Source organism: Chaetodon trifascialis, chromosome 19 (genome assembly GCF_039877785.1).
Source record: "Chaetodon trifascialis isolate fChaTrf1 chromosome 19, fChaTrf1.hap1, whole genome shotgun sequence".
Lineage (NCBI taxonomy): Eukaryota > Metazoa > Chordata > Actinopteri > Chaetodontiformes > Chaetodontidae > Chaetodon > Chaetodon trifascialis.
The window spans coordinates 14,483,213-14,495,295 of NC_092074.1; the positions used below are offsets into that span (position 1 = coordinate 14,483,213).

The 12,083-nt window shown below is 45.3% G+C and overlaps 1 protein-coding gene across 7 annotated transcripts in view; it reads right to left on the minus strand.

Annotated features, from left to right (window-relative positions):
• sash1a (SAM and SH3 domain containing 1a) overlaps window positions 1–12,083 on the minus strand; it is a 166,309-nt gene that overhangs the window by 5,187 nt on the left and 149,039 nt on the right. For all 7 annotated transcript variants that reach the window (XM_070986904.1, XM_070986899.1, XM_070986903.1 and 4 more), the window contains 8 exons: window positions 11,343–11,417; window positions 11,018–11,161; window positions 9,510–9,642; window positions 8,358–8,527; window positions 8,001–8,210; window positions 4,910–5,060; window positions 4,193–4,321; window positions 279–1,309 (listed from right to left, as the gene is read on the minus strand). In XM_070986904.1, the coding sequence (XP_070843005.1) occupies window positions 279–1,309; window positions 4,193–4,321; window positions 4,910–5,060; window positions 8,001–8,210; window positions 8,358–8,527; window positions 9,510–9,642; window positions 11,018–11,161; window positions 11,343–11,417 (2,043 nt within the window). The remainder of the gene's footprint in view (window positions 1–278; window positions 1,310–4,192; window positions 4,322–4,909; window positions 5,061–8,000; window positions 8,211–8,357; window positions 8,528–9,509; window positions 9,643–11,017; window positions 11,162–11,342; window positions 11,418–12,083) is intronic.

Here is a 12,083-nt window from a genome sequence, read left to right on the forward strand (position 1 = left end):
TTATATGTGGGCTAAGATGTGGTTTTTAATAGAATTCCTCATCTCATCTTTGTACCTGAGTGTATATTTATTTTAATTATCAGCACATATATATATGTAGACATATATATCTATAAGTGTGTACAAAAAGTTCAGAATGATCCGTTACTGAGGAGAGACAGAATACAAATGGTGCATCTGTGTGCTTAAAAAGCTAAAGTCACGCCGAGTGTAATCTGTGATCTAAATTGTGTGCTGCTTTTTGCGTCTCACATTTAGGTTAACGATACTTTGCTAACCTTGTCAGAGTAGGGCTCCTCTGTGAGATCGATGCCCTCCGCCTCCAGCCGCTGTTCCAGGATGGTGAGCAGGTCCGGACTCATCTTGGCATGGGAGACCTTCCTTGAAACAGCCACCTTGCTGCCCAGATCTGAGAGCCACGGAGGCTGCACTGCTGGTGGAGTGCCTGACTCCTCGCCCATAGATGAGGCTGACGAGGTGGCGCAGGGGCTGGTGGGGGTGCTCGGGGTCTTGGCTGGCAGAGCAGGGGCACCGGGGCTGGGGCTGCGGATTATAGGGCTGCTGGGGTGAGAACGGTTGATGGAGTGGGTTGGGGAGGGAGTGGGAGATGGTGAGGAGGGGAGAGAGAGAGGAGGGTGACGTAGGCCATTAGCTAGTCTTTCCTTAGACTTCTTGGCGGGAACGGGAGGAGGGACAGGAGGCTTTTTGGGGTGAGTCCTGATGACCCTCTCCCCACTTCCATTCGACTCCGGGGGGCTTGGAGTAGGACTGGAGAGGGGCTCTGGAGGGTTGGAGGGCTGGGTTGCGCGGCAAGGAGGGCGGAGAGGCAGCTGGGAGGGCACGGGCGGTCTGTCGGCCCTTCCTTTTGGGCTCACTGTCGGAGTCCCATTCTGAGCCGGGGAACCCTCATCTCTACAGACCTTCGTGGGGCTACCGATGCCTGATTTGGGTCTTTCCTTGGTGAGTTCAAGCTCCACACCCAGGTCCTTCTTCTCAAAGTTCTGCTCCCAGTGCAGATCTCCCAGAGAGTGGGAGCGTTTCCAGGGTCCAGTGGGCTGTGGGGGCCCATCCAGGTCCTCACAGCTGCGGCTGGCCGGGATGGGGGACTGTCTTTGGGCTTTGCGCAGCCCCAGCAGGTTGAAGCCCTTCAGGGAGGGTTTGGTGAAGAAGCTTTTTGGGAACTTTGTGCGCTGGTTCTTGCTGTTCTGCTGCAGGGCCTCTGTTGAGAGGGTCATGGGCAGGGTGGGGTAGTCTGGAGACTGGAGGCCTGCTGAAGAGCGACTGGAGCGGGAGGCTTTTCTGCTTTTACCTGGGAAATGACAACATTGATCCTCGCTTAGTTATTAGACATAGACACTTTCACTCTAGTGTAACCAAATACCTCAAGTTTCCCTCCTGTTACTCTTCAGCTTGCTACAACCAAGCCTCCATTGATATAAAAAAAACTGCATTTCATACATTTTGGCTGCTTTTCATCCACACTGTTTTCCTTTATTTGTTTCTTTCTATAGCTGCATATTTTGGCAAAGTTGGAGGAAATTGCTGAAAGAAGAAAGAAGGAAACCATATCATGTATGTTTGCATCATTGAAAAACATGTTCACAACATCAAGTATCCTTAACAAGTCTGCCAGAGCCGAGTCGCTTGAAAAACATTCCTATCGCTCGGGGCTTATCTGCTAACCGCAGTCAAAATTAGACAAATGTTTATGAAGAAGGGAGGGGTGGAGTGCCACTGGGATAAGATAAGCTCTTTGACTCATGACCAAACTGGCTGATTTGTTGTGGTCGCAGCAGCAATCCCAAATAAAGATATCTGGATGGGACAGCTCAGAAACATTGGAACAAAAGGCTGAAGCAACTTACCATCTATCCTCTGGCTGACAGAGCAAAAAGGGATGGATGAAATGGACGGGTGCCACTCTGTGCGGCTTGCCAAGGAGTTTAAATGGTTGGATGACAGAAATAAGTTCAATGGATGTCGTGAAATGTCTCACTGGTTCCCAGAAATGTTAAGCATATTGGGATTTGATATATGGCCAATTGGATAGAGGGGATTAGAAGAAATTAAATGACGTGACACTCGCAGGAGATATTTACTTTAATTACAATGTTAATTTTCAGAGACGGAGTCAGAGCAGAATGAGGTCTGCTGACTGTCTAATAAAACGCTCGAGAAATAATTAAAATGAAATACAAGCTGAGAATGTCTTATTAATAAAAGCTGCGTCACTGGATCGTATAGCAGCATCATTAAAGGCAAGTTAATCATGAAACATCATGTTACCCCTCAAATATAATAACACTGTGCAGACTGTAATAAACTTAACCCGACTGATATACTTTTAAAGAGTTTCCAAATGAATAAAACATGTCATTAAGCCTAAAGACGCTGTCATTGATTTCTTCTTCAATTACGGGCTTCACTGACTGAACATCATCATGTGCCTTTTACTTATTGACCAACACACCCCCATGTTATGTATGCATATGGAAATGATGAGTTGATAGATTACAGAAGTCATTCGATGGTATGAGGAAGAATTGCAACACCTAGCGACAGGAAAACTGATCAGACACATGTATGTTAAAGAAAGGTATACTGATTGGAAAAAAAGCATACATTCAGGGCTCTACAGTGACTTTATCCCCCCAAAAGGAGAAAGTTTGCAATGACCTTCTATCATTTAAATTCAAATGATCGGTTTTTGCTTTGCCAATTCTCTGGACTCATCCATATTCATATCCATATTAATATACAATCACATATTAATGTTTTCATGAATTCGTAAAAGCGGGAGAACTGTGGAACCCTGAAACTGCTTGAAGAAATGCAGAATGTTTACTAAATGTTATGCAGCTAGTTAAGGAGTGTTTAGTGGCATGGCAGGAAAAAAAAAGGCAAAGCATAAAAATAAAGCAAGCAGCACCAGAGTCCTTTTCAAAGAGGTGGTTTTTATTCCACAACTTAAATCTCCGCTGAGGCAGATTGCACGATTTACTGCTGAACCTGAATGACACACACACACACACACACACACACACACACACACACACACACACACACACACACACACACACACACACACACACACACACACACACACACGTAAAAGGGAAACCCAGTAGTTACACTGGAACCCAACAGTTATAGAGAGAAGACATGGTTTGACAAAGCAGTGATTTATGAGTTATGGAGCTGTTAAAAAGAATGTTCTGTGTGGAGGAAGGAAAGCATACAGTCTTGCGTAGGAGGAAAGAGCAGTTTCAAAAATAAAGCAAAGATGAATATCTCACAAGTAAGACCTCGATAAACTCTCCGACAATCTATGCGCTACAATTGAAAAATATTTTCATCCACATCTTTTTCTGAGGCACATTATGTATGATCGCTTGTGCAATACGGTCACTATAAACACAACGGGAGCGGCAAATTGAAATGGTGCGAGGACGACAGATTTCAACGGCAGCTGTGATCTGTCACCTGACGAGTACATTTTTGAAAATCGGCCTCTAGAATCACCACAGCAAAGAAACAGGCATTTGTTGACATGCTACTCTGCAAGCTCTTCTTCTACATCGGGAAAAAAAACACTTAAAAGAAATACTCTCGCAGCTCATAATCATCGTCCTGATATCCGTCTATCAGCCTCGCATCCACGGATGGAAGAGCTGGGAATCTGAGTCCGTGACTGGGCAGTGAGCTTGCTTTCATCAGAACAGTTCTGTGCTTTGTGGAGGATCTCTCCCTCTGTGCTCCCAGCATTGTGGGCTGGACTAGGCTTAGTGGTCTTGGACCTGGCTCCCTCTCAGTTACAACTGGACATTGGCACTGACGATACAGAATGCCTATGAGATGGAAAGAGTGATGAAGAAAGTGAAGTGATAGGACAGTAGAAGTTTAGAGTGTTTGAGCTGATAAGGGGTCCTTTCTACAGAGTACCCATACTAGAGGGGTAAAGGTGTGAAGGCAGATATGGCAGCAGCAGGAGCTGTTTGACTGGCAGGTGTGGGTCCAGAGGAGTGAGATGGGTGAGGCGTTGCAGAAGCATGGCAAGAGATGGAGCAGAGGTGGAAGCCAACAGGTGGGCGGGGGGGGGCAAAAGATTCGCTGTGGTGCTACAGCGGGGCAAGTCTAGACCAAGACTGGGTCTTGGGTAATGGTGGTCTAGGCTAAGCAAAGCTGTCATTACCATTCTCCAGGTTCTCATTGCTTTCGTAGCACCCCGAGTCTCGCGGGGAGTCCCCCACCAGGCCCCGACCCTCAGACAGCAGCTTCTCCTGGGAGCCCGACAGGCCGCTGCGCTCTGGATCACTGCTGCCTGAAAATACAAGAAAACAGCAACACGACCAGATTTAGCGAGTTAGAGTGTTTTCCATGATTCTAAAACACTTTTGGGCCATATCCCTTCCCGTGATCACTTCCTGGGAACATATCACTCTTGTCCCACACTGTGAATTAAGTTGCATTGGTTTAACTGATTTGCTGTTAGCACTTACCTTGCAATTTTTTCTTGCCACACAGCTGAACTGTATGCTGCATTTTAGCAAGAAAAGTTGATCCAGTTATAATACCATACAGTAGTAATGGTATTTCAAGGTTGCACCTTAGTACCCAGGAATGACAGCTGCATACTGAGCTTTGAAGAAGCCGACCTGTTTAAGTACATATGCTACATGAACACACAGGTGCACATGGACACGTTCAAGTCCTGGCTTCCTGCAAAAATGGGAAATTTCAGTGGGAATTTCCTGCAAAGGCCAGGATCTCAATTCTGGGTCTTCAACCCTCAGGAAAGTACGGATGTAATACATCTGTTATACAGCCAGGGAGTTCGAGTGAGTCACCCATGTGCGTTCTCTCACGCATCTTTCCGAAGTGTGTAGGTGTTTTTTCCAAGTCCACTTACTGTCGTACTCCTGTAGCAGCTCCACGGCGGTGAGCAGCACGGCTCTGTGCTGAGGATCTCTGATGTTCAGCTCATCCAGGTCTTCCTCTTCCAGCAACTTGAACGTGTCCAGGTCCTCGTAGCCGTTGAACAGGAAAGTGGGCATGTGCTCCTGCGTGAGAGAAACATCTGAGTTGAAAGTTTCCGTAACTTAAGGAGGAAAGGAAAAACCAGAAAAGTGTTTCTGCAGAGCATCATGATGTTACAGTGAAGCTGACCTTTGACCTTCTGGATATAAAGTGGCATCATCATTCTATTCTATTTGTGTGACATGTTCTCATAATAAGCATATGAATTCTTGAGCTGTGGCCAAAATTGTGTTTCACGGTGACCATTGATCACCAAAATCTAATCAGTTCATCCTTGAGTCCAAGTGGATGTTCACGCCAAAAGCTTCCCTCGAGGCGCGCCTGAGATATCGTGTTCACAAGAGTGGGACATACGCACAGACAGGCTGAAAACATGTGGTTAAAAATACCACTACAGTAAAGAAAAATACACTTTGGATGTGAGTTATGGACCAGGGAGAAGAAATGTTGGGGTAAAGTGCAAACACAGAGGTGGGTAAGGAGAAAAGAGCAGGGCACACGCTTGTCATCTGCTCATAATTTCCCATCCACATTGTGTATTTTTAACCCACTGGTGAGCCAAATCTAAACTGCTATTTTGATTTTTTTGATGGCATGTAATCACTTTAAGCCGTGGCTAATTCGGTTAAGGCTGCCTCAACTGTCAACACGCTTTAATATGGCACAAACTTTGTCTCGTTGACAGGCATATAAAACTGAGTTGTAGCGACGTTAGCGACTCCGCTGCACCAATCAGGTCACAGCGCGGTGCGCGTGGCCGCAATCCCGAGCTATTCTAGCTGTGACCGAAATGGCAAACAGGACTTGAAAGGGAAACATAATGTGGAAACAAGAATAACTGAAGGTGGGAACGATTACATCAAAGCTCTCTTGAACGGACGACAAAGTTTTACACACTAACACAAAAACAAACGAAGCTCGTCACCCAAACCACTGTGTTATCTGACGGGCTGCAGACGCCGAACAAAAACCTTTAAATCTAGATGCCCCGTGTGAGTGTACAGTCAGCTGATGCTATCATTCAACTGCTCCCACTCGGAATGTTGCTGGGCTCTACGTTACACACTTTGTTGGACGAATACGTAGACTGTGTGTCACCAGCGAGACCATCAATTACAATGCTGGAGTCTACAGCGGAGAACTGTGTGTATCTGTTCTATTTCTGCTGGTTGATGCGGGACTAAACAAAAGGACCACCAACTAACACAAACACAGGCAGCCGGGGCCTCTCGCTCACAGCGTCTTTTGTCTTTCTGGCCAGACCAAAAAAAAAAAAAAAACAACTCACACGAGTTCCAAATCCAGATATGATTTGGCAGCGAGTCCGTCCGCCCAAAAGTGTGGAGATTTACATTTTATGGTCACAGGCAGGCTCTGTTGATGTTTGTTCCAAATTTTGGCTCGCCAGTAGAACCAAATGTTATTTAGTATTTTTAAAGTACACAACATTCTTACTCCTTTGATCTATGACAGCTACAGCATAACTCAAATCATATTTATACTGTCCATGGAGCCCAATCCATGTGTGAAGAGGGACGCTGCATAAGGAAGAAACCTGAGGAATCGACACCGTAGAAAATGCTGACATCCATCATGAACAACTCCTCCCACCCCCTGCACCACACTGTGAGGACCCTGAGCAGCTCCTTCAGCACAAGACTTTTACATCCCCAGTGCAGGAAGGAGTGCTACTGCAGGTCATTCCTGCCCACAGCCATCAGACTGTATAACAGTGCACAATAACATCCACTCAAACGCAAGTTGTACTGATAACCTCTGTTTTTCATGTGCAATCGTCATGTTTAAATTAGTGTGTACGTATTGTATATATTGTAAATTACCATAGGGTATAACATTTGTGCAATATTTGTATTCTTTTTATTTTTTGTCTTCTTGTCCTCTGACTTCTTGCACTCTGTCTTGTTGCTGCTGTAATGTGAATTTCCCCCATTGTGGGATAAATAAAGTCTTATCTTAAAAAATGGCTCATAAGATTCCTTCCTTACATTAAAAAGAAATCAAGACAAAGACCCTTAATGCTCGATTATTTCTGCTTGAATTCATCTTTCATCTACCTCCAGCTGATGAAAAGCGAAGACCACTTGTGTCGACCCAAAGTCGAACAACCGAATGCAAATGGTGCTTGACGGGATCGTTTATGCTGGATATGAAAACTGCCGGACTGGGGTTTATTTTGCCTTTTTCCATCAGCAGCAGGACACAAACTACAGAAATAATAGTTCAAATACCTGGTAAGAAGCACATTTCGGCTGCAAACCGTTCTATATGTGTTTAGTCTAACTCGCCTACTGCAGGAATCCGGTGGTGACTGAGGGGACACGAGCGCTCCGATGCGCTTGTAACACCCAGACTCGCAGCTTAGGACGCCTGTGCTGTGAAATTAATAATGCACTCCGGATCTTTAATCTGCGGCTTGGCCATGAGATAAAACAGACAACCCACAAAGTCTTTTTCTCGATTTGTGGCGGTGAGGCCTGCTGGCTGCCCGAGTGGGAGGAGATGATATCGAGCTCACAGGTCTGTGTAGGTTTGATGAAAGATGCGAGTTATTTGTTGGGGCGTGGTTGTGAGAGTGTGGGTGTTAATGTTTATGCGTCAGCGTCAGATCAAACATCCTAAGATGTGCAGCCTGTAATTGCCTACGCTATATTTATCTCTGCTCGTCTGCAAATGTGTTTTGAAGATATTTGGCTAAAGCAACCTTTTCATTTACTTCTTATGTTTTGTTTTCTCCCGTTTAGGTGCCAGATGGGTGGGTTTCTCAGGTCGGACGATTAGCTAATTTCTGCAAAGTTTATCCAATGGACAAAATTGGTGGAGGTAAATCTACTAAACTTGACTGCTACTGAAAACTTCACAGTTGACCTGATGCTGTAAACTCAGCGTCTTTTGTACTGAATGCATGAAGTACAACAGCAAACCTGGAAATCCTGCTGATCTACCTTGAGGTTGATGCGCTCCAGCAGCTCCTCCACTGATGTGGGTTTGGGCGGTCGGCCCTTCCTCCTCCTCCTCACGGGCCTTTTGGGCTTCTCCTCTTCTTCACTCAGCACGTCCACATAGATGAACTTGAAGGTTCCCACTTTGTTGTTCAGCAGGCCCATCCACGTTCCCATTGGTGGCTTACTGATGATGTCAATCACATCGCCGCGCTGGAGAATCGCAATGACAAGAATTCAGAGAATTTGAGAATACGGCGATATTCATAGAAACACTGAACCATTAAACCAAAAGTGTGTACACATGTGAATTTAACCTACGTGTGCACGCTCATTCTCATGTCACACAGCGTGTTTTACCTTCAGCTTGAGGGAGTCGGTGTCGTAGGGGCTGGGGGTGAAGTCTGTATGGACCCGGGCGCGGCCACAGAACGGTCCTCTATAAGGCGGCTCTTCGTCGTCGCCGTCCTCTGACTTCACACTCTCTCTGTTACTGGCTGACGAGTCAGTAGTGCTCACTGTCTGACCACCTGGACACACACACACACAGGGAATTATAGAAGCTGTAAACTGCCTGTGAAGCCGGCACTGGTCACTTGTTACAAAGGCGTTTAAAAGCACTGATTAACAGGGGGTTTCCTTTACACTGTGCATCAATGCAGTAAATCCTGACTCTTTATAAGAGCTTGCATTTGGCTAGCAGCTTTACAAGGCTAGATGTGAACTCCATATTCATTTTATTTTGTCTATTTTTCTCCAGTTTTGTGTCTGCACTGGGCTGAAAACTTTAACAGGGTCTTAAACACTTGTATTACAGATCCTGGGAGAAGCTGAGTATTCGCTGCATGTTTCTTTCCGTATCTGAGGAAAGGCTGCTGAAATCACCAACGTGTGGGAATCTGAGAGGCAAGACTTCCTTCCTAATCATTACCGTATGTTTGCCTGTCTGCCTGCCTGTTTGTGTGCATGTTCTGTGGCCTCGAATCACTGTAATACGGCCAAGTCTTTAACTCTCCCCGAGCTTGAGATGACGGAGGGTATTTTATCCACAAAGACGTGAAGGAAACAACAGGTTGGAGTAATCAGAAGTTGTAATTAGATAAGATGACTGGAGAGGTCAGAGCACACTTGAAAGCTCCATGAGATCACAGCACATGAGGCGGCTGGTGGGACTGGGTGTGATCAAGAGGGAGAACTGCTCTTCATCACTCCACAAATATCATAATTGGTATACATGTAATGACAGAAGCGCGTGAGGGTTAAGTCATCTGTATGTATCTGAAATACACAACAGCAAGCAAATGTTATGAGCACCATCTAGTGTTGCACAATGCTCACAACAGGCCATCAATTTAAGCTATGCAAAGTAAATATTTACAGTACTTTTAATTGCATACAATAGTTTACACAAAAACAACAGAAAAACATGCAGTTTGCTCCCTGAAATCCATTTAAAATATCCGTCTTACAAAGCTGGTGCTCCTTTTTCTAAAATAACGGTTCTTGTCTTACTCATTGAACTCTGTCCGCTGAGTGAACTGCGCAGACTTTCCACAGAGCCTCCGGCCTTAAGCTTCGGCTTCTCCAGAGAATCGGTGTCAGGCTGAGGGGACTGAGGGGAGCCAGGGGCTCCATCAGGACTGGACTGAAAGACAGAAAGAGAGGGGAAGATGCAGAGGGGGGGGCAACCAAAGGACATGAGGGGGGGAAGATACAAAGAAAATGTTGTGCAGTGAAGAGATGAAAGAAGGGGAGAGATGGGAAAGTGTGGTGGAGAGGTTGACAAAGAAACAAAGAAAAGGGAAGTGGGAGAGTGATGGGGGGGTGCCATTATTTATTGAAAAACATGTGTTCACATATAAAAGTTATAAATCTATAACTATAACTAAAAAGATTTTTTTCCCCCATTTCAAAAGCTCATAAATCTGCCTAAAGAAACAATAAAATCATTCTGAATAACAGCCGTTTCTTTTTTGCCTTTCCAGTCGGCCACACAGTAACTAGCAGCAAATTGGTTTACAGTTAAGATAGATGCTTCGCTGTCTAATGTTCTGTCTTAAGTACACCTTTAAATTGGTTTATTACTTCATGAGGGCCCATGTATCTTTTTTTGCATAAACTAGTATTAACAGGATCGAAAGGCTTCCATTTAAACTATGATTTTGTTCAAATAAAATCTCTTAGAATGAGGCAACAACACACAGTACTCGACACGCCTCTCTGACTCTACTGTGTGTCACTTGTTTCTGTAATCCACTAGGTGGCATTGTGGTCCGTAAAATGACCGTCGTTGAGACACGCTGGTGGAGTTTTCCTCTCTTTCCCAACCAATGGCTCAATGACTCATGCCAGGTTATGTGGGTCACAGTGTTGAGACCACCATGACAGACAGATGTTCAACAGTGCAGTAATGACACATTCTGCAGGGCAACATCAAACCGTAGGGCTGGACGGGCCGCTGTTAAAACCACTGGATGCCCAGAAAAATGAGGCCACGGCAGATGAGACGGCCATTATACTCCCTCACACTTAAAGTCACCATTTCCTAAGAGCGAGCCTCGGGGAGACTTGCATCACTCCATGAGCTCAGCATGGAGCACACACTCCACCCTACACACTGGGCCCAGAGCAGAGCAAATCCAAATGTGTGTGAGTGTGTGTTTTAGTGCTCTATGTTTATTCTGTAACTAACACAAATACCCCCACCCACTCACAGCCTGTGGACAGAATATGTGGCTTACACTGCAAAACATCCTCTAAATGTTTGCAGAACATGGGGAGCTTTTCTTTCTTTACAACGGCGGTGGCTCACTGTTTAGGATTAAACGTATAATGTGTGGATTTGAGAGACTGTTTACGCGTTAGCTGCTCCACTGTAAATAAAGTTAAGGTTTGACTGTGTTTATATGTGCCTCATTTGTCCCAAAACAAGGGAAACCTATGCAATGTGAAATGTTTCTGCAAATAATATCAAAAATGGCATCCATGACTGTGTCTGTCCAAGTGCATTTATGTCTAACCTGCTCAGACAAGGAGCTGCTGTACTTCTTCGACATGCGTTTCCTCATCGTCTCCTTCACCGACTTGACCTTCTTGCCAATTGAGATCCGAGACGTAGTGGGGGATTTGACCACTTCTCTGTAGATAGCCTCCTGTTCTTTATTCTGTGATTAGAAGAAGGACAAGAGAAGCAGGAGATGATGGAGGGAAGAAGAAGGCAAAGGGCAGGGAGATCACAAACACAAGAGGAGGAAACAGAGCAGAGGGGGTGATTTAGTGTGACAGGGGAGTGCACGCCTGCGCTCCTCAGAGCCTCTTCCAATTTCACAAGATGCCAGCTCTTACATTGGCCTCGGAGCCTGCGTTGACCACATGAAGCGAACGGTTGGACAGGTCAAAGCCCCCGAAGCTGCATGTTCTCTGCAGGGGAGCCAAAAGACAAAGTCAAATGAGCTGCATTCAGAGGGTCGCGTAACAGGAACTCCCCATCCACACCCACTGAGGGTCTACTCACAATGATTCATGCTCAGCACAACACAGGCAACAGTTTGATTAATGTACATGGGTATATGGTTTGTATATAAGCGGGGGCATGATGTCACATGGGATTGTGGACAGCCAACAGACATGATGTAACACAAACTGTTATATGAGCTCCTCTTTAAAAGTGCGAGTTACTGCATGGTCCGAGGCAAATGAGCTGTCATACTGACCGTGGAGCGCACGCAGCGAGCTGCTCATATGCTTTAGAACTTGAACATTAAACTTTAAACTTAACATTAAACTTCCTTGATGTGGCCAAAGTAAAATATGTAACTTTACAAGTGGATGTATATTCATTGCATTTCAGCCTGATGCAAAGGGTTTTGTGGTTTATTATGAGAAATGCAAAAGGGCTTAGTATGTAAACATGCACAACAGGCTTGGTTGCTTAGGGCTCACAATATGTTATTCTCATCAGAAACATTTTCGGGGGGGGGGGGTAAACTGTTTCTGCTGAGAGGACGGGGTGATATGGAGATTTTTTTTCTTGACTTTAGAGGAGAGCAAGATAAGGGGTAGACACAAAGGGGAGCTATGACATGG